At 39.5% G+C, this 21,927-nt stretch overlaps 2 protein-coding genes across 2 annotated transcripts in view; one reads left to right on the forward strand and one right to left on the reverse strand.

The window, feature by feature from the left end:
- dars (aspartyl-tRNA synthetase) overlaps positions 1 to 17,119 on the forward strand; it is a 28,175-nt gene extending 11,056 nt beyond the window's left edge. The window contains exons 7-18 of the mRNA XM_022741157.1: positions 2,753 to 2,855; positions 3,975 to 4,055; positions 6,509 to 6,568; positions 9,308 to 9,419; positions 11,030 to 11,164; positions 12,413 to 12,560; positions 14,366 to 14,512; positions 14,854 to 14,896; positions 15,455 to 15,535; positions 15,981 to 16,092; positions 16,284 to 16,355; positions 16,534 to 17,119. Of these exons, the coding sequence (XP_022596878.1) occupies positions 2,753 to 2,855; positions 3,975 to 4,055; positions 6,509 to 6,568; positions 9,308 to 9,419; positions 11,030 to 11,164; positions 12,413 to 12,560; positions 14,366 to 14,512; positions 14,854 to 14,896; positions 15,455 to 15,535; positions 15,981 to 16,092; positions 16,284 to 16,355; positions 16,534 to 16,625 (1,186 nt within the window). The 3' untranslated portion in view covers positions 16,626 to 17,119. The remainder of the gene's footprint in view (positions 1 to 2,752; positions 2,856 to 3,974; positions 4,056 to 6,508; positions 6,569 to 9,307; positions 9,420 to 11,029; positions 11,165 to 12,412; positions 12,561 to 14,365; positions 14,513 to 14,853; positions 14,897 to 15,454; positions 15,536 to 15,980; positions 16,093 to 16,283; positions 16,356 to 16,533) is intronic.
- A 487-nt stretch (positions 17,120 to 17,606) lies between these two features.
- On the reverse strand, positions 17,607 to 21,102 carry LOC111218847 (protein lifeguard 3-like). Its single transcript, XM_022741322.1, has 11 exons — positions 20,829 to 21,102; positions 20,650 to 20,717; positions 20,464 to 20,528; positions 20,311 to 20,364; positions 20,115 to 20,165; positions 19,940 to 19,979; positions 19,662 to 19,699; positions 19,456 to 19,543; positions 19,002 to 19,097; positions 18,814 to 18,867; positions 17,607 to 17,756 (listed from the first exon to the last, which is right to left on the reverse strand). Exons 1-11 carry the CDS (start codon positions 21,100 to 21,102, stop codon positions 17,607 to 17,609), a joined length of 978 nt encoding a protein of 325 aa, XP_022597043.1.
- Positions 21,103 to 21,927: the final 825 nt, after the last annotated feature.

A 21,927-nucleotide genomic window follows, 5' to 3' on the forward strand; every position in this document is an offset into this window, starting at 1 on the left:
AGAGTAAATATTTATTTCATGTTATACTTTGAGAATATAAGCAACCATTCAGTACAGACAGTACAGACTTAATGAGAGAAGTAAATAATGAATGATGGAGTTTATGTACACACCTGCCTGAGTCGTATGTAAACAGTCGGAGCTACTAAATGTTTGATGAATATCCAAATGTGCATAAATTACCATTTCACTTCCATTCATTGTACGTGTGTTTCATAAATGAGACCCTAGGATCCTCTTGGCAGGTTGTTGTGGTATATTCAGCTTTACAGGAAACTTAACTCAGACATAAGTTTGTTTTTCTAATGAGGGCAAGGTCACTGCTGCTCCGACTTGAGTCTTGACCTCTGCTGGCTGACCACACTGACCCCACTTTGTCAGTAGTGTCAAAGTCCCCTGACCGTGCCCTAGTTCCTCTCAGCCACTCAGCTGACCGGCTCCCAGCTGTCATTGAGATTCATTTACTCTTTTCCTGCAGCGCTTTGTAGCTTCAGAAATGGCACTGAACACAGGCGAGAAAGGAACAGTGCTCTCAAATTCTTTTGTTTGATATTGTAAAAAAGTTGACTGTATGTCACAGAGGAGAAAGTTTTTCCACGTTTTGGACAACAGTTACGTTTCAATATGTTTTTGTAACGGTCAGATGATTTCTTTTATGTGCAGTAGTTCCTCAATGTGGTTCTGCAATATTGTGGTTGGACAGTTAGATGGTTGTGCCATACATTTCCACCTGACAGCGGAGCAAGTGAAAGTGATGACATGGTTTTCCACGACAACATGGTCTTGTGTCAAAAGTCAAAAATAGCATAGTCACACTGCAGCATAACGATTCACCAGGTGATTTTCTGAAGATTGCCCTTGGGATCAAAATGTTATTTTCTTTATATTGAAATATCTAATAACAGGTGCCACTATGAGTTTCTGTGGATTTCTGGCCTTGGTCTTGTTTCACACGCTTGGGTGTGATGATTGACAAGCTGAGTAAGACCCTGGATTACAAGTAAATCCTCTCATAATCATATGGAGGGCAGTGATGACATTGCTGAGGAAGTCTCCTTTCGCATATTGTATGTCCAAGACGTCCTCCTCTCACTCGCACAATTTAATTAAGTGATCTTCAGACTCGAGTACCTTAGGTATGCTGAGAGTCGAGCAGAAGAGAACTGTGTATAACAATAATAATGTGTATACTGTGACGCTTGTAGGTTCACTTCAGTTTTGAAGAGCCTGATTCAGTCAGGGTGGTGTTTGTGAGGCCCTCACTAGTCAGTGAGAGTTACAGTTCTACCACTGCATACATACCAGTCAGCTTTTGTGATACATCAGCAGCTGGAAGGTAGCGTCCATGTGTTTTGTTGATACCAAAGTATGATAACCAAAGTTACAATAGTATCTCTAGAAATCCTACCATTACTTAATTCACATCTTTTCTCCTTTTTGTACCAAATCCAGGCAGTACTGGACCCAAATTAAAAACACAGATTCTCTCTCCATTTTTCTATCTGAGATGAATTTTTCATCTCCACATGATATTGTCAAATCTCAGTCTTCAGTTAATCAGTCTGTTTCCCTCCGTGTGTGTGCTGAATGTGTTGTCACCAGCCTCTGGGTCCTGCAGCGGAAGTTATTAATGTGGGGATTTATTTGTCTAACTGATCTCCTACTAGAGGGGAAGGACTATGGCGGCAGCTGTCGTGGGGCTGAAGGGATAGCAGTACCCTAGTGTTCAGTCCCTCATTACTGCTTTTTAATGAGGAGGAATGAAGGATTTCAGCGGGTTTCCCATCTGGCCTTGCGCTGCATGATGATCAGTGCTGTTCCACACGTCTCTTATGATACTAGGAGCTTCAGTGAGGAGCCTGCGTAGGGAGATTGTGTCTTGTTTTGAAACCCCATAGTAACAAAATTAAAAAAGGGTTCCCCTTACACGCTGTAGTTTACTTTGAGTTGATAGGGGAATTTGTAGCCCTGCTTTCAATATCAAACTGTTATTGTGGCAGAGCTGGGTACTTCCCATGAGTTCACACTACGGTATAAGCTGCAACCCTTTTGCAACAAGCTGCTAATCAGTCGTGTCAAAACTTCACTACCTCTCTCTTAATCACCTGCTTCTGTTTATCTACTACTGCTCCTGGGTGACTAATGTACAATTATTTAGGGAAATTATTGAAAGTAATTGAAAGTTGTAAAAAACTGTGCTTGAACTGTGTGATTATGTAGTGTACCATAATGTATCCTATCATCTGCTATAATTCCTGCAGGTATGATAGACGGTTGGGTCAGGTTGGGCCTACATACTCCTCAGAAGCAGCATGATTCCACCTGATCAATCTCTGTACCAGATGCAGTGATTTTTGTGAAAGCAAAACATTGTTGACACTGTTGAGCAGAGAAAGAGCGGGGGGGGGGGGGGGGGGGGGGGGGTGTAGCGGTTTTGTTATGAAAGGTTTTGTTATGACACTCTTGTGGTATCTCAACTTGCCCCCTTTCCCTGAGTTAGTAAATGTCAGAGCAGCAGTCGTATATTTGCAGTCGTAAAAAGTGGAAAAAAATAATCACTCACCCATGTCCCACGCTGCACCACACACATCACAACCATGAAGAATAGAAATGCATGTCTACAAGCATCCGTTACAGTTTAATGGAAATATTGTTCTCATGCAGTTAGCCTCCCACACAGAGGAGTTTGTTTTCTAAGTGCTATCTGTTGTTGTTGTTGTTTACCCTCCACCCTCCCAACTGTCTCCACCAGCATTACCAAGGAAAGCATCGTGGACGTGGAGGCGTCGGTGAGGAAAGTGGAGCAGAAGATCGAGAGCTGCTCCCAGCAGGACGTGGAGCTCCACATTGAGAGGGTGGGCAGGTTTCACTGCAGTCATCAATGCATGTGAACACAGAGCGGATGATACAGTCTCTTTTTATGCACCGCAGTACTCCTCTACATCTAAATAAAAACACAAATCTGCACATTCTGCCTGCAAGCGATCACATCCTTCAGGCAGCAGGTATCTGTTCACATCTCTTCATATAGGAACTCCACAGGCGTCATGTAAACAACACCACACGTTAATGCACTCAGCATTTAACACAAGACTGACAACTCATCATGTGCAATAATAAACACAACAATATTTAAATATCTAAACGTAGATACTGCATTATTATGTACTATTTATCTTGTTTTTAAGTATTTTATATTGACATTTTGCAGTTCTTCTTTTCTTTGTACTGTCCACTCTGCTGCTGCAACACTGCAAATTTCTTATCTTAATACACATATAACATTCTGATGGCAGATGTTAGGCCTTGTGGATTTTTTGTCCATCTGGTTGTATTTTCACCATCCATGGAGTGTAATTGTTCTTTTTATACACTTTTACACAGTTACGGTTACAGATTCTCTTCAGCTCCTACACTCGTTTGCCAATAAAGAGACAAAACTCACAACATTAATTAAATAAATTAAAGATTAATTTGACTGACACTATTATTGTTATTATTATTAGTATTTAAAATTTTCTCTAGATATCACAATAATAATTTTGGCCATGATAATCATGTAGTGAAAATCTGATATCATCACAGCCCTACATGTGTGTTTATTTTGTAATTGATGCACCGTAATAGTTGCGCTTGATGTACTGAATTCAAAAAGTGTCACATGGTCTCGTAGGAGAGAAAAAGGTCACAGACTTAACTGTGGAGATTTATTTCGATGCTCAGTGGTTTCAGCTAAATTCTGTCGGTTTTCAGGTCTGCACTCGAAACCTGTACATGATTGTTAGCGGCACAGAAACACAGTAGTTTTAACACATAGTGAGTCACTTTCACACAGATCAGGTTTTAACAGATGAGGCTGTCACTTTTTCACTTTTAGTCTGTATGTGGAGTTTGGGTACTTTCCATTGTCAGAAAACGTTATGGGTGTTTCGTCATCTGTGTTTTAGAACTCTCTGTCTTTTTCTTCTTCGCAGATTTTCGTCATCAGCCAGGCAGAGCCTCGTCTCCCCTTGCAGCTGGAGGATGCTGTCAGGCCTGATGGAGAAGGGGAAGAGGTGAGGATGAATGTAGGGATGGAGAAGGGGGCATGGAGAGCATACTTCACCCATGATCCTCACTGGTGGAGATACCCCAGTGCCATCTTTTTTCCCACTGTGCCTACTAGTGTGAAATATTTTCGAAACCCAAGGCTAATCTTCATTTCTTTCAATGAAGCAACACACTACAGTTCACAGTAGGACACTTCAGTGGCATTGCGTAGGTGAATAAAATCCTCTCAAGGATCCACCATGACATGGCAACATTTCATTAAAAATGTTGCCTCATGTTCTCTAAGTTTTGTGTTTTAGCTGAAAAAGAGAACATCCACCCACCAACAATTTAGGCGACTGGAATACCGTGAACCTCCATGTGCAGTACATTCATAATGTGAAACTTTTTACCGTCAGGTGAAAAGAATCAGCTTGTAATGCCAATAAGACAGCTCTGTCTCAGCCAGGAAAAAAAACACAGCTGTAGACTCTGCTCCAGACACTGCTTTAATTTAGAAAATTCTCAGTGTGAGAAAGAGGAACTGACTGTCCGTGACAGTTTACTCTCTCATGACGTGCATGGAAAGGTTTGGTCTGACTATACAATGGCAACTGCATAATTAACTATCAAGCGCCAGTATATTTGATTACTTTATATCAAAAGCAAAAATATAGCATAGCCAAGCAGTGAATTAACTTTACAGATGGAAGATGTTGTCGGTAACGAGAATAGGTACCCGTGTTTTTGGCACAGTCAAGGATTGGATAATTAAACCTGGATAAATTAAACAAGATCAAGAGCAGAATGGCTCGCACTGATTAACATCACATTCAGAGAGTAAAATAACCTCGTTTTACTCGACCCTCTGCATGCAAAATGTGATTTCATCACACAGTGTTTATAAGAGCTGGCAGCCAGGGTTTAGGGAGCCCTCTCAATTCCAATTAAAGAGATTTGTGCATCGACGCTGAATCATTTGAGAGAATCGTGATGCATTTAAGAAGCCATTATTTTCCCGCCTACAATTTAGGAGGTTATTAGTGATTATTAAGCTCTGAAGCTGATGTCTTGGGGTGTCAGTCACTGTCAACAGCAGGTCAGTTTGATTGGTTATCAATTGAAGAAAGATTATTGTTGGTTTTTTTTTTAGTTCAGTTTTTAAAATTTCACTATCGTAGCTGTTTTGCCTAAAAGATACACAGCATATTTTCACCAAAACTGCATAACCATTAAATAATCATTTGGCAGTGCAAATAGCCACTGCAGTGCTCACACTAAATAGATTAATTTACTTGGATGATTTATTTAGTTCTGTTCCTGCAGCACTGTCCTGCTGAAATACATAGTGGAGAAGTTTCTGAACATTTTTGGGAGGGGTTCTGAAATGTTGCCATGCCTCTAAATTATGATCAGAGAAGCATTAAAAATGTTGCTGCCAGCGTCTGCCATGCTCATTTATGAAATACTGCATCTGTAATGGTGATAGCTGGTATTTTGGAGTTATTAAGCTGCAATTATCATTTGTTCAGTGATAATTGAACAGTGTTTTATAGCGATTACGTTGATTATATTTGGAATCTGCATTATTTTAATGGATGCAATAAATGCCACACACCAACAGCTGTTGTTTTTCTGTAGCTGTAGACTGCCCAGTGTTTTTATTATAATGACAAAATCAATATATGGGTGTCGCCATACAAGAGACGGCTGAGAGCCCGTCTGTTTATCCAGTAAGTCAATATATGCAGCTGTATCATTATCCCAGGTGTTTTCTGCAGGGATTCAACATGCCAGTCACACACTTGTTACAGCACCTGTCTTCCCAAGAGACACAGGCCTTAACAGCCCTGTCTGTCTGACTGTCCGCCTGTCTAACCTTTTGTCACTCTGCGTGGGGGCTGTTTGGAGCAGGATGTGGCTACACAGGCTATTAGCTCAAACCCCAGTGGATCCTATGAGGAAGTCTGACATCCATGACCCTGGAAGCAGTGGTTCCTCCTGTGATGAAACATTTACTTTTTCATTTGTTGTTGTTTTTTTGTTTTTTTTGTCCTTTTCTCTATTATTGCATTTTTGTCCCGGATTGCAGATGTCTTTTGTTGGAGTTGACCCTGTAATATCTGCTGCATGTAACAAAGCAACTGTATGTTTTTTGCAGGTGTTTACGCTGATAGAGCTTGGTAGTTGCACAGTGCTCAGTGTTTTTAATAGGATTAGGAAAAACTAACATGGATCGATTAGTGTTTTTGTCAGCTGATAGCCTTGCGTTTAGCTGATACTTGAACTGGGATTTTTATGCTAAAAATTTCATGTCGTACCGCATGTTTACCCAAATCTTATTCAGTATGAGGTTTGAAAATCCTCTAAAAAAGTGTTTACACATCACTGACCACAACAGCACAGAGCAGTTGCACTGCTGAATATTTCATATTTGGATGGTTTTTGGTGATGTGATGATGTTTCTGTTTGCCCTCAGGAAGGCAGAGCCACAGTCAACCAGGACACCAAGCTGGACAACCGGGTGATTGATCTCAGGGTAAGTTGTTACCAGAGCTGAGGAAAAACAAGGGGAAAAAAAAACCCCTGAAAATGTGACAAAGCCTGCAGAGTATTTTCCTTGATCTCACAAGTGGCGTCTTCACATTAGAGGCTTGTGAAGTTTTCTGGTGAGATGACAAAAACTATTAGTTTAGATATTTGAAGCAGTACCTGTTTAAGTTAGCCTTTCAATCACTATTTCTATTACACTGGTTAGTTTTATTAATCTGTTTAACATTTCAGAAATGTGTGAGAAAAGTGAGTCTCTTACATTTTATCTAGTAATATAGGAGACTTAAGTTGCACCTTCTATACAATGCAGTTTGAATTGTATTTACAGTGAAAACAAAAAAGGTCAAATAATTAGAGGACAAATGTAATATAATTTTTTACATTAAAGGAAATCAGACAACATAACATACTATAAGCATTTTGAATGCAAAGCAAATCACTAAACCTCTAAAGTGAGAAGAGATAGTCTGTGAGTGAATGTACCGATGCTATCTGTCTTGTGCTGTGTGGGAAACATGCGAGGACTATACGAGCAGCAGAAGACACGAGCTGCAAAGTGTCTCATTGTTTTGATCTGTGCCTCCTGCGTGGCTGATGCGACAGGCAGGAAGGCACTACCACCACAGCACAGAGCTGTGTAGCTCACAAGCCTCGCAACAACACCTGTTTTTGTAACACTGTGCACTTTGAGCTCATGGACTCGAGTCTGTCATCAGTTTTACACTTGAGAGCTCAGTGAAGCTATAAAGTGGTTCCCACACTGGCAAAGAGACACTCCAAAAGGGAACCATAAAACTAGTCCAATAACAATGTAGTTCCTATGGAACTCCCCCTGGAACTTGACCATCCTTAAACATAAAGGGATTCACACTAAATTACAGTGGAAACGTTTTCTTGTGTTCATTTTAATTTAGTTTGCATAAGACAGCTGGACTCACAGTCAGACGATCTTTGGGCAGTAATCCTGCCTGGCTACTTGGTGTTGCATATGAGAATCAGTACCAGCTTCAGTTTATTTACATATGTGCATTTTAGGGCTGAACTAACGTTCATTAACGTTCCTTGTCGTTACTTGTATTGATCAATCTGCTGTTTATTTTCTTGATTAGCTATTTAATTGTTTGGTCCCTTAAACACCAGAGAACTGTGAAAAATGCTCATCACAATTCTCTGCAGCCCAAGGTGGGATGTCCCCAAGTGACTTGTCCAGAACATAAAGATAATCAGTTTACTATCATGTAAGGAAAAAAGCAAAAAATCTTCACACTCTAGAAGCTTGAACAAGTGAATATTTGGAATTTTTCCAGTAAGTAATTAGTTCAACTTAAACAGTTATTTATTATTAAAATACTTTCTAATTAATTTTCAACTTATTATATCATTTCAGCTCTAATTAATTTTGTTATGTTTCACTTACTCTTGTGAAAAGGAGAAATTTGACATTTGTCTGAAGTTCTGCCATAATGCTGCCATGTTACCTGTATGTACCCATATGTTACTGGCTTATAATACATTAAACGAATGCAGAGAAGCCTTGCCAAGGACAGAGGATCTAATCACATCTCTTGGTGGAGTTACTAAAAATGATATTTTGAAACCTGCCTGTGGTGAATCGTCACCGCAGTTGGGTTTCAAACCAGGACTCTTTGCCACTGAAAGGTACATCAGATTCAGGTTGATATTCTCTTTTTTTTTTGAGGCTTCACACCATGAGGGCACCATAAGAAAAAACTGTCAGTTTCAGGAGATCCTAACGACTACCCTCCCTCCTTTGCACCTACTCACTACAGACTTGCTGTAAACAGGAAATGCTTACTAAATTTTTAATGTGTTCTTGTTCAGTCTTGTTTTAGGTCAGTTTTCCCAGGTGTAACATGTGGTACAGCCCAATGTATGACACATGACACGTGTGAGTCATAGGTGGTGTGGGGGTTGAGTTGTTTATTTGGTTCACTACCCTTTTAAAGGTTTTGATAAACGTACTTTGTATCTGGAAAGTTTAGTGTTTTTCTTCACTTCTTCATTTTGCAGTATGAAGTACCGAAGTGTTCAGATTGGAAATGAGGGAAAGGTTCTGCCAGACAGCCCTGAGGCATTGTCTACAGATTAATGAGTTTGCTGGTATTTAGACATTATCACCTTTCCATTCTGCCAACTGTCAGTCACACAAAGCATATTCAGGACTGGACAGGCATAAGAGATGGGGAAAGAAGAAGAAATGAAACCTTTTAATTAACATAGACCTGAGCATCCTGAAAGGACAAGGGCCTGTCTTCATGAAGATGTATAATAACAGGAGTTGAGAGCCAGTAAAGATCATTTATAGAAATCTTGTGGTCAGTTGAGATGAGTCAGTGGATTTTAAGGGAGTGTGCTCTCACATTTTCTCATGCTCTATCGCCTAACTGTTGCAGCTTTGGGGAATTTTGGGGCTTAGGTTTTACAGTTACCTTCTGGTTTACTAAGACCAGTTCTACTCCCCACCTTGATTTTAGTATTTACATATATATTTGTAACAATGGTTTAAAGTTCCTGGGGCTCTTGCTGGGTTTGAATGCATGTCTTGCCCTTGCCCGCAAATAAATGTGTCACCCTTCATGTTGAGAGAAGTAGCAGAATTTGGCAGTCTTGTTTTTCACACATCTGTTACGATTGTGTAATAATTCAAACGAATCATGCTAAGTGTGGTCATGCCACTGTGTTTGTGGCTGTTTTTTTGTTCCAGACGACCACCAGCCAGGCCATCTTCCGGCTGCAGTCAGGAGTGTGCCAGCTCTTCAGAGACACCCTCACCAAAAAGGGCTTTGTGGAGATTCAGACCCCTAAAATCATATCAGGTGCGAACACACTCTCTGTCACACATCCTGCCTCATGGGAAAACTGAGACTAACACCCTGAATCATTTTCAATTAGATGTTTGTTGATTCACACTTGTTTCAATATTACCACCCACAGGTGTCTCCTGAGTCATCGTGTGACAGTTGTAAGGTTAACTTCCTCTTTGGGTTGTCCATTTTTTTTTTTTTTTAAGACAGCAATTAAAATTAGGAACCAAACTCAGAGTTCAGCTGAAGCTCACAAAAAGTTTCCGAACCACAACACGGTCTAAAACATTTTTGTTCAAGTAAAATAACAGACAAGAAGGTATTAGACAGAGTTTTATTGTTTCAGACCAATCAGGATTGTAATCCAGCCCATGGGGAATTTTGATACATCGATCAACTCTCACATTTCCGCACAATGCCCTTCTAATTTGACAGGGGAGGCCTTCCTTAAGCTTGGTCCCAAAAGGCTTTATCCCACATCACTGAAAGAATGGAAGGCTACAAAAAAAAAAAAAAGAACTTGGGATTTAAACAAAAATCTTCTCACCAACATTCAGAAGATTTCCCTGCGTGGCAGCTCTCTCATCCTTGAACCCTTTTCTCAACATCAGGTGTGAGAGGAGACTTTGGATTCTGCATGGACCAGTTCAACTTTTCTATTCCTCAGATGAAATTCATTTCTTGTCTAAAATCTAGAGAGAACGCCCATAGAAGTGCATATTGTTGATAATGACTGCTGGACATTAGTAAATGGGAAGAGAACGTTAATGTAATCTGGAGTCATAATGGATAAAGATTCTGTTTGTCTCACAACAAATTACTATAGTACACTGATCCGCAGCCCTCAAGCCTCCCACGTGCTTCTCAGATTTGAAATGTGGCGAAACCTGTGGAAACTTTCACTTCCTCTTTTCTTAAAGAGCCAATGATATAAACCAAGCCTGGCAGGTCTAAATTCAAAACTGCCGCTCTTTTATTTGGCGGCACCTGTAAGTCAGCTCAGTGTACTTTTGCAAAAACCACATCTTCCTGCCTGTCAACACCCATAGCACATACAGTTTGTGCCGTGCAAACCCCCACCCTATTTTTGACGACAAGAGAATATTAGATGGTGCCCTCTGACGTCTGTAAAGAAAAAAAAAAAAAAGGGAACAGTAAATGTGTTATGTAAGTCTGGCTTATGTTATATAATTCTGAAACCTGTGTTTGTTTGTTTTGGAACACATGCCAGGCAACTGTATGTGATGTTCTTATTAATTGAGTTTAATTTTTTTTTTTTTTTTTTTTTTTTTATGACCTTTTTCAGCATCCAATAGTTTGGATTCACAAAGTCTGTCACAGTTTCTGTTTGCTCAAAGCTGCTGGCCTGATACATCCTCATTTTGTAAAAGAGAGAGAAATTATTGTAAGATTAAACTTTTAGTGAGGAGCTGATATTATCATCATGAGTGGGGTGGTATAAGTTTGAAGTGAGAAACCTGACTTTCCTTTTGAAGCGGTCACTACTGAGTCCAGTGTACTTGTCAGAAACTCTATCAGCTCCAGCAGTTAATGGTCATTTTGTGCTGTGGGGCAGTAAGAATCTCATTTCATATCTAAAAGTTGCCTTTTTCCACTTCTAGCTGCCAGTGAAGGGGGAGCAAATGTCTTCACGGTGTCTTACTTTAAAACCAGCGCCTACCTGGCGCAGTCTCCTCAGCTCTACAAGCAGATGTGCATCTGTGCTGACTTTGACAAAGTCTTCTGTGTGGGACCAGGTAAGAATGTCCATCACATATTTCATGTCTCCACACATGTTTTCATTCACTTATGGCAAACGGCTAAATGCATTTAGATTATTAAACTTTAACAGACCTCCCCGTGTTGCTTTCACTGTGGTCAGAGCTACTGTGGGATTAGTGTGTTAGTGACACACTGGGACTTGTAAAAGACTTTATGATGCTGTTCTGGATTTAACAGAATCTGCAGCTCTTTTGGTGGGAAAACACTGCCACCATTTGATTGAATAAACACAATATCTGACATAACAATATGCATAAATATATATAATATAGTGCCACTATCTAAGAACGGCTAAAGAGGTTCACCAGCGAACAAGCAGATGTAAACAAAAGGCTTGTCTTCAGCACTGAGGAGCGGATGTCATGTTAACTATGTTTGGTACTGTTTTCTTTTTTTATTGGTTGATTTAGTAAATGTATGCAGGAGTCGGATGCATAAAACTCTGTGTGATTACAGAAGCAGAAATATCATATTTATAAAGCCACACATATGTATGGATCTGTTCTATAAATCTAAGCCATTGTGAAATTGTGTGCATGTGCCTGATTTCCACTCCATTCAGCTACATGTGGACACACATTTAATCAACCAATTGCATGTACCAGCCCACAGTCCGTGCACCTGTAAATGGAAAAAGACAGAAAGCTGCACAGTTTGACATTAGTAAGGCTCTCCAACATCAACAGGGGAAACATCCTTATGCGCCACTGTTACACATGGCTCTGGCTAATTATATGTAGCACTCATGACATTAATACACCAGACAAGTACCTGCAAACCATCATCAGTTGTGATATCTTAATCATCCTCAGAAAGGTAATCAGTACTGATTTAGTTTATAGGACTCATCACATAGAGTTATGATTTACAATCAATGATACAAAGGAGTGAAAGAGAAGACGAAAGTCTTTGCAGTAAGACTATCACAACAGCATTACTAGAAAAGTGTTTCTTGTAGACAAAATACTTTTGAATTAAGCACAAATTAGCATGGTGACACATGGTCCATGTCCTTCATGAAGGAGCGTTGGAAAAGACACTATGACCCTTCATAGTGCACTCCAGCCTTGTGACCTGGATTTAGGGATTCATATGTGCTCATCATACAATGGCACTGAATTTAAGACCATTTCATTAAAAGATGTGTTGAAACCTGCCATTTCTCCTTGACTTCCTTTTACTCTCTTTAGACATTGATGTCTAAATCTGCAACATCATTTCAGTTTTCAGGGCGGAGGACTCCAACACCCACCGTCACTTGACTGAGTTTGTGGGTCTGGATATTGAACTGGCCTTCAACTACCATTACCACGAAGTGATTGACTCCATCACTGACACTATGGTCCAGATCTTCAAGGGCCTGAGAGACAAGTAAGATTAGGATTTATATGCTAAAGGTCGAAACTAATAGGCTGACATTTTTGTTTTAACTTATACTCAAACATTTTTTGGCTCAGGTGATGATTGCACCAAAACATGATGCAAGTGAGATGCTGTAGAGTCCTAAGTATGTTCTCCTACCCAACAGAAGATCTGAATTTTCTCAGGATTAGCTCCTGATGTGGAAATTTCATGGATGGCAAAAAGCTGAAATGTTGTATGTCTTAGTAAAAATTTTTCAGCTCTTGAATCCATTTTAAGTGTGGTCACCCACTGTTGTGTGCTCTGTTAAAAAGTCAGTGAGTTCCACTCAGTCTGACTAGTGAACTGCCAACAAGAAAATGTAATGATGTGGCTTTATTGCCTCCTAGTGGTGTGAATCAGTGCAGCACCTGTAATGAGCTGTTAAAACTGGACTGGATAAAAACATGAGTAGGTGTAACTCTTCTTATGTGTGGAACCTGCAGCTTTTCTGGCTTCAGATGTCTGCAAATGGCAGTAGTTTTAAACTTGGGTATTATATAGATTTTTTTGTTCTCATCATCATGGTAGCACTGACTGGAAAATAATGACATCCAGAAGAATAGTTCTCACACAGGCTGCCTAAATCTTATTGTTTGTTTAATGTCCTTTTATACCTACTGTGTAACTGCTGACTGTAGGCAGCACAAGGATGAGGTCTGCTCCCCTTACAGTAAAGTCCTGAGTTGTCAAAGCTGACCTCCCAAAAAAAAGTCTTATCAATTAAATCACTAATTATGGCACAGAATTATGGCACAGAATTCTGCTCTCCATTATACACATTCAAATAGCACCCAAACCATTTCAATAAAAAACATGGACAAGGCGTAAAAGTTAACCTTCTGTTCTCTCCCTCATTTGATTCTTACTTTGCTCACATGCTGTGGATTCAGTAGCTGTACTTGTATTGTTGGATTTTTGTCTTGTAAGCAGTTGGTGTGACTGGAAGATGAAACTTAGGGAGATTTGGCTGATGGCATGATGTGACGCTAAAATGCCACATAATTTATGAAGAAAACAATAAGATGTTTCACAAAGGACAGACAGATGCTCCTTAGTTTTGTTACCATCTCAGAAAAAAAAACCCCTGTGAAAACCAGATCAACTAAGTGTGTGAAACACTGCTCCAGAAATGGGTCAACTTAGGTCACACAGCAAACTAGCTAGTCACAGTCATTAGTTTCAAGTTATGACTATTGTTCCTCTTTCTCAGGACAGTTTGACTGTTTGGCTTTGTTCTTATTATTTTCCAGACTATTTCTCCTTGACGTATTTACTGATTTTGCATATGCATTTGACTGACGTTTCAGCAACAGATGACTTGGTCTCTGTTAGTTGTCTCATGTTGTTTCCAAAACAAATCAAAATACTGATTGTTAGATGTTGGTAAAAAAAAAAAAAAACAACACAAAGGCTGTTCATGTATCATCTCACATTGTAATATTGTGATTCAGGTGCATTTAAGTATTTTTACCAACTCCACTAGCTCACTAGCTTTGCTCTGTTTCGGGTGAGAGAGCATGTTTAGTTGCCCACAGGAACAAAATTTGAGATTTAAACACTGTACAAAACTGTAAGGCCTTTAAAATATTGAAGTGTTATTTTACAAAATGACTGACCTGTGTGGGCTTTGATCCTGGTTAGTTTAACAACCAAAGGCAAATATGTACCCTGTGTGGGTAGGAATTCTGAATATTGGTTAGTAGATTTTAATGTTTGTGTGTCTGTGTCTGTGTGTGTGTGTGTGTGTCTGTGCCTGTGCCTGTCTGCATTAGCTTCCAGACCGAGATCCAGACAGTGAATAAGCAGTTCCCCAGTGAGCCTTTCAAATTCCTGGAGCCCACTCTGAGGCTGGAATACATCGAGGCCTTGGCCATGCTGCGTGCGGCTGGGGTGGAGATGGGTGATGAGGATGACCTCAGGTCAGAATACATCAGAAGCCCTGTGCCCCCACTTCCACCTCATCTTGTCAGATGATTTGATGTGATAAAAGCAGAAACACATTTTAACATTTAGAGTTTTAAGAGAGGAAGTGAAACATCACACCAATAATTCAGCAATATTTTAATATTCAAGTCATTCTTGTTCTGTGGAACTATTTATACTATAGTTAGGACAGACATAGATGCTGTTGGTGTAAATAGACCTGTAGAGCATTAGATAACTATCATATTCAGTTGCAAACAAGTTACAAGTAAACACTGTGACACATTAAGACATATTTAAAGGATACAAATGAATGCCTTTTTCTGTTATTCTGTAGCACGCCCAATGAAAAGCTGCTCGGCCGTCTTGTCAAGGAAAAGGTATGTTCAGTTGTGTTTCATTAATTTAATGTCAGAGTGTAAAAATATGAATATTGCTTGACTGGACACTGACTGAAGAAGCAGGTTAAATAAAACTTGTGTTGATAGTAAAAAAATCATTCTTTGATGGGTTACACATTAAAATCACCACCTTTGAAAATCAGCTGTTTGACTTCATCAGAGTTCTCTAATAAAATCATGGCGATCTAATTTACAGTTCATAACACCTGAGCCACAGTGAATTCTGCATGTGGTGGAGTTTAACAGAATATTTAGGATTGCCAATTTCATGTTGCCTTAGCAGTGTTGGCAAAAATAAACATATTTTACAGAACTTTCAAAAGTGACAGTAACATCAAATGTTCCATATCCTGCAGTATGGTGGAAGTTTCATTTTTAGTGCAGAATGCCATAGCAACCTGAAACCCTAAGGGATAAGTTTATTAAGTAATTTATCACACAGGCTTTTTGCTTCATTATCAAAATGGGAAACATGAATGTATTTATTAATCCGCAGTTATGTGACTAATGTTTGAATCTACACTGATTTTTTCTCAGTATGATACCGACTTCTATGTGCTGGATAAGTACCCACTGGCTGTTCGACCCTTCTACACAATGCCTGATCCAAACAACCCTGTAAGTCTCTCACCCACTCATACACACAGTTGGCTACATAATAAGAAATGTGCAGCAACAAATGTTAAGTGTGTAAGGTTTTATAAATTAGTGCATTGTTGTCAGAGAGCTGCTTTAGACTTGCCAAAGACTCTTCAGCCTCCTATGATTTCTGGGTATACTTGCTAATTACACTTTTGTTTACTTATTTACTTGCTTATATACTTTTTTAGTTGCATATGTTGTTTTTGTAGAATCTCTGTGGAGGAACTCTGTAGCAATTTGGTCTACTCTCGATCCACACTGCAGCATCGTCAACTTGCAACCCTCCTTTTAACTGTCCAAGTCTGTCTTTATGTCTTTATGTTTCGTGTGTCAGTGTCTTTTTTCCCCTCCTTTCATTAACAGGTGTGTGAATAGTTTGATTCTTGATATCACAGGTGATGTCTCTTCTTGTTTTCATCAGAAATACTCCAACTCCTATGACATGTTCATGAGGGGTGAGGAGATCCTCTCTGGAGCTCAGAGAATCCACGACGCTCAGCTGCTGACTGAAAGGGCCATCCATCACCAGATTGGTAAGAGCAAGTGTAGAGATGGCTCTGTTAAGGTACAGTTAGTGATTTACATATGATTTCTGTCTCCCTCTGTTGGTGACCAGTGGGAATTACAACACTGGGAAATTTGTTAGATTGTTGTTTTAAAAATGCAAAGTAATTTCAATTTTTTCTTTTTACAATTAAACCTATTTCTTTTTATGCTACTACAGATCTGGAGAAGATCAAGGCATACATTGACTCCTTCCGGTATGGAGCTCCCCCACATGGTGGTGGAGGCATTGGTACGTACAGAAGACAGATCTCCTGCTTTACTGAAGATGTTTTTAGTGTTATTTATAATTATTAGTTTTAAAAGTATCATTAGAATATACTGTCTGTGAATATGACTCCAGGCGTCTTGGAGGTTTTTAATGGCGAAAATAAAGATTTGTTGAGTGACTGAACTGTCATCCTTCCCAGGCCTGGAGAGAGTCTGCATGCTGTACCTTGGTCTCCACAATGTACGTCAGACCTCCATGTTCCCACGTGACCCCAAGCGCCTGACGCCTTGAACCTGCCACCATGTGGACATACCCAATCATCACTGGACTAACACACAGATGCTGGTGACAGAAAAGGAGAGGGTATAGGAGCTAGTGCCACCCTATGACTCTAACGTGCCACTACGATTAACCATTAAGATGAAAGAATAAAACAGTTGCAACAGTAGGGTGTACTTTATTGATTGGTGTGCATTGTTGTCTAACAACAACAAATAATCGATAGATTAAAGAGAAAGAAGAGTTGGCCCATGACTTAAGGAAGCTTCTGGAAATCTGCACACACTTAATCCATCTTTTAATCAATGAGTCAGTGTTTGTCTAAGTCCTTTTCTATGGAGATGTTAAAACTACTTTAATACAGATCTGAGTCCCTCCCTCTACCAGCACAGACTTAGGACTAATGATTGTGGTCTCCAGCTGTATGCCTGTAACTCCAGGTGTTTTGTAAGTAATTAACAGAACCAAACTCAAACAATAAAAAAAAAAACCTCTCAGACCATCAATTGTTATGTCTCCATTGTTGTTTTTGTTGTCGTTGTTGTACCTTTTAATAAGGATCACACTGTGTATTACTCATTAATTCAATAATGATTAAGTTTCACCAAAGTAATTGTTCACAGACTACTACACCAGTTAAACGTGTATGTTTTGCATGAATGATCTACTAAAACACAACTTGCTAAAACAAAAAAGGCAACATTAAATTACAACTATACAGAAATACAAAGTCTCCTCATTCACACTTGGGTAAATGAAAGACTTAAACCCACTTTACAGCTTTATAAAGTACAAGAATAAATAAAAGTGCTCAAGTGTTATTGACAAGAAAATATATACAGTATAATTAAATTGATAGTTAAGATGTTTAACATAGTCTGTAATGGTGCGTCCTAATTTAAACACTTGTGTTCATGTAGCATTGTGTTTAATGACAAACACAATATACTATAAGTACAAACTCTCAAGACAAGATGTGCTCTAACCATGGCCTTATTCAGTCGCAGCTCCGCTGATTTGAAGGATGAAGAGAAAAATGTGAACAATGTCAACGTAGAGAGAGAGTGCTCCATAGATGTATTCCTCTGGGCTGATGGCCAATTCTCGGTTTCCAATAAGAAGCTGGGTGTTGTATACCAAAAACTAACAGAGAAAGAGAGGAACAAAGGAAAGTTTAGTTTGTCAAACAAAAAGAAACATGGGTTTGCTTAAGATGTCTTTGAGTTTAGTGGGGAGCAGCAAACCATCAAATATTTAGCTGTAAAAAATGTTATATACCTTTTATCTTGTTAATTCCAAATATATTCATGGATGAAGAAAGTTGATACTGTATTAATTTTAGCACTGTTAGTGTGTCTGTCACACACATTTGTCTAAACAAGATATGTCAACAACCTGCTAGAATACCACAGTATTGATAGCGATTTTCATGTTCCCCATCTGAATGAATCCTAATCTTTTTGTAACCCTTGGCGTTTCCATAAATTCTACTATCCGGGCAGAAATTTCCCCCATTGCACAAACAAGACTAAAAGTCTACAGCTGCGCTAGCAGGTCTGTAACACTGTACTTAGGCACCACAGTGTTTTGAGCTAACTTCAGCATGTTGACATACTCACAACAACAATGCTAATATGCTGATGTTTAGCGGGCATAATGTTTACCATGTTCACCATCTTAGTTTAGCACATTAGCATACTAATATTTGCTAGTGGGAATATCATTAGTTTTGCAGGTATTTGGTCAAACATAGGATTGGACATTGAAATTTTGACCTGATTATGGTGACAGATGAAAAGTTAAGTACAATTCATCTGAGGGGAAGATGCAATAAATTTAGGTATGTATCCAATTTTATGGCAATCCATCCAAGAATAGCCAACAAATTTCACTCAAAATCAAAATTGTGAAACCTCCTGGAAGCACGAGAGAGAAAAGTCAGCAGAGCACTCAAGTCATGGCAATCCATCAAATAGCTGTTGACGTACTTAGACCAACATTTGCTTTCCATGAGCTAGTGCGACTAAAAATATGAAGTTCAAGGATCATGTTCAATATCCCCAAAAAATTGACTCTTTCCATTGGTCCACCTGCATGTCCACTCTCAGACCAAAACATTCAGGGACTCTTGTTATTCAACAATGACCTTGCACAGCCAAGCTCACAAGTTGTCCTTAAATTCATGTGAGTGCAGACTCACCAGAGTGTAAACGATGGCTCCAATTGCAGCATAGAGCATATGCAGCCAAGGGACCTGTTGAGTGACATAAGAAAGGCCTTTGAATGCTAAATCAGTCCCACAGATACACCCTACTGAGCTGCTACTCCTCACACTGAGAAACACGAGAAGTGAGGATAAATTAAAGGATTTGACCAAAGAGTCCTCACATATTGGAAGGAAAGGACGATGGCTGTAACAATCCCAATGATCATGAGCAAAACGGCAGCAATGCAGAGAAGTCCCCCACAGGAGGTGAAGTCCACCTGTGATGAGAAACGAGTCATTGGCAGGATGAAAGCGAAGTTAATACGCTTCAAGCCACATGAAAGAGCAGTCGAGATAATTTGAAAGAGGAGCAGAATAAGGAAAAAGAAATAATAATAATAAACGGGGGTGGATGTGTCATGCATCAGCCAAAAATGTAACTTATTCATCTTGAGTTGCATCAGACAGAGAAGTTGGATTCACATCTCATCCCAAAATGTTATAAATATTTAAAGGAACTCAGTGCCCCATTGTAATGCGAGACAAAGGCGTTCTTTTACATTGACAACAAAGACATCCTCTGACAAGCCACGGGCTACTGAGCTACAGAGAGACACAGTTTACATCTCCATCTACCTTGGTTTGGAAGCAGAAGATTGTGACAGCTATACAAACTACTGCTGTTATTCCCATGGCGAGAAACACTGCTTTTGTTTCATAATAGCTGTAAAAGACGGATTTCATGATTAAAACAAAAACATAAAATAATATAATACTAAATAATGATACATCATTCTGAGAATGTTCTCTATATGTATTGCGGCGTATTGCCGAAAACAAACCTTGAAATTGTTCCAGACATGTAAGACAAGGCGAGAGTCTGCAAGATAAAACATGAAAACAATGTGTCATGGAGGACAGAGTGGGTTCTAGCCTTTTTCTGGCATCTCTCTTTTTTTTTTAGGCAGCACAGCCTTTGTTTTGTTTTACTTTACTTTTCCAGCCTTCAACCCAAATACTATCTAACTCCTCATATCATGTTCCTTAGTTTTGCCATGTGGATCCGCTAGACCACAGCCTGTATTGGCTTCTGACTCATAATCTAAAAAACAATACTTACAAATATTCCCAGCAGCACAAGATTCCATGGGAAACGTCTCCTAAACAAAAAACGTGATGAATATTTTAAGCAGTATACAAATAGAATCATTACTGGTTATGAATACGTGAATAAGACATAACATAGTTGTACAACTATTTTCTAACTTATACAGTCAGGCCAGGGCCACACTTACCTCGGCCCTTTGCAGCAGATGAGAATGCAGTAAACCAAAAAATAAACCACACTATGGAGAGATAAGTGACATGATTGTTGCTGTATGTATCATCGTGTCATGAGAATAATAGCACCGAGAATATTGTTGTTTCTGGGGAGTTGCTCTCTTAGTTGTACTTGAAGTATGTTTTTGTTTATTTCATAGTGTAACTCACAAAGATGCCCAGTAGATGCCAGGGTATCTGATGACAAACAGCCTCACTGGGTCACTATGAAAGCACAGATATAAAGGATCACTCAGGAGTAGACCGCTGGTCATTCCAATAGATGAGATGGGATATTCTACTGGGGTGAATAGGGACACTTACACAAATGTAAAGACAGCAACAACTGAAAAGGTGACGACAAGCTGTGCTGCTAAAATTAGGTAAACCTGCCCATAAACACAAAACCAAGAAGTTCTGTTGAGCACACAAGGAAACATATCAGTAGATGTAGTTGAGGTTAACAGGACTGTCTGTGTGTGTAGCATGGTGAATGATGAAAATCCTTACCTTTCTGATGAAGGCATGCCGAATAGATGTGCTTTCCCACTGGGTGCTCAGAAGATCCTCCATGTCTCCTGCAGAATTGGGAATAGCGAAGTGGTAATTTGTACTTATTACTCTCAGGAGCTCATCTAAATATAATGCAGGACGTGATTAACTGAAGTCCTGTGTCATTTCCTCAGAACCTGAGTTGGACGGAGGCACTCCAGCAGACAGAGTCGGTATTGTGGTGGGCAACCCAGATGGAGAGAAGCCAGGGGCTGACCACATGCCGGCCTGCGGGTAGACGCCCTCACGGCCCCAGTAGCCAGGCGGGCCAGGGCACATGCCTGGACTGGGGCTGTAAGATGGAGGTGGTGGAAGAGGGGAGCCATGTTGCGGCTGGTGGGGGTAGTTTCCATACTTAGGATGGTGTACTGCGTCCTCATAAGGTGGAGGACTATCTATTTTAGTCGTCATGATTTTTGCCGGATTACCTGAAAGAAAGGGTAAGTGGTGATCAACTAGATCAGACTCATACTGTACATATATATATATGGTACATATAACCCCTAACTACTCATGCCTGGTCTGTATGTCTTAAACAGTTATCCAGTTAATTATGTACTTTTCATTGTCACAATAACTAAATAAAGTCTTGTTATTATATTATTGTGGAAAAACTATTACAGACTTAACACCACATTGTAACAACCCAGAGTTCTGTATTAGTATCTGCTGGAAAGAAGCTATGTCTGTACAGTTGTAACAAATAAATAAACAATAGAAAACAATGTAGTCATATTAGAGAAGTCTAAGGAAACAAAGATGAGACTGAATGCTCATTATGGTCTGATGTGAATAAGTATTTCAACAAGGGAAAGAAAGAAAGAAAGAAAGAAAGAAAGAAAGAAAGAAAGAAAGAAAGAAAGAAAAAGAATAATTTTACTTACCTGGTGGTTTTAGCCTAAGATATGAGCACTGTGCCCTTCAGTCTTTTCTCTCCTTGGAGGTTTGCAGACTTGCACCACAGGGGGATGTCATCTCGGTAATAGGATATGCTCACTGAAACTCACACTGTTACTGGTGTGTCTCCAAAAGTGGAGACTCTGGTTGCTCAGGCTCCTGTTCAGAATAATAAAAATGCTTCGTAAAAAAAACAAAAAACCCCAGACTGTTGTCTGTATCCTCTCCTACAACATTTAGATGTTAGGTAACGCTGATGTTAACTCTGAGTTGCTTTAATAAAGCTGTCAACCTGAAAACATATTTATAGGCCTATTATATTATCCCTAAGTTGACTTA

The sequence above is a fragment of the Seriola dumerili genome, unplaced genomic scaffold (genome assembly GCF_002260705.1).
Source record: "Seriola dumerili isolate Sdu_G_001 unplaced genomic scaffold, Sdu_1.0 BDQW01000052.1, whole genome shotgun sequence".
In the NCBI taxonomy this organism is placed as follows: Eukaryota; Metazoa; Chordata; class Actinopteri; order Carangiformes; family Carangidae; genus Seriola; species Seriola dumerili.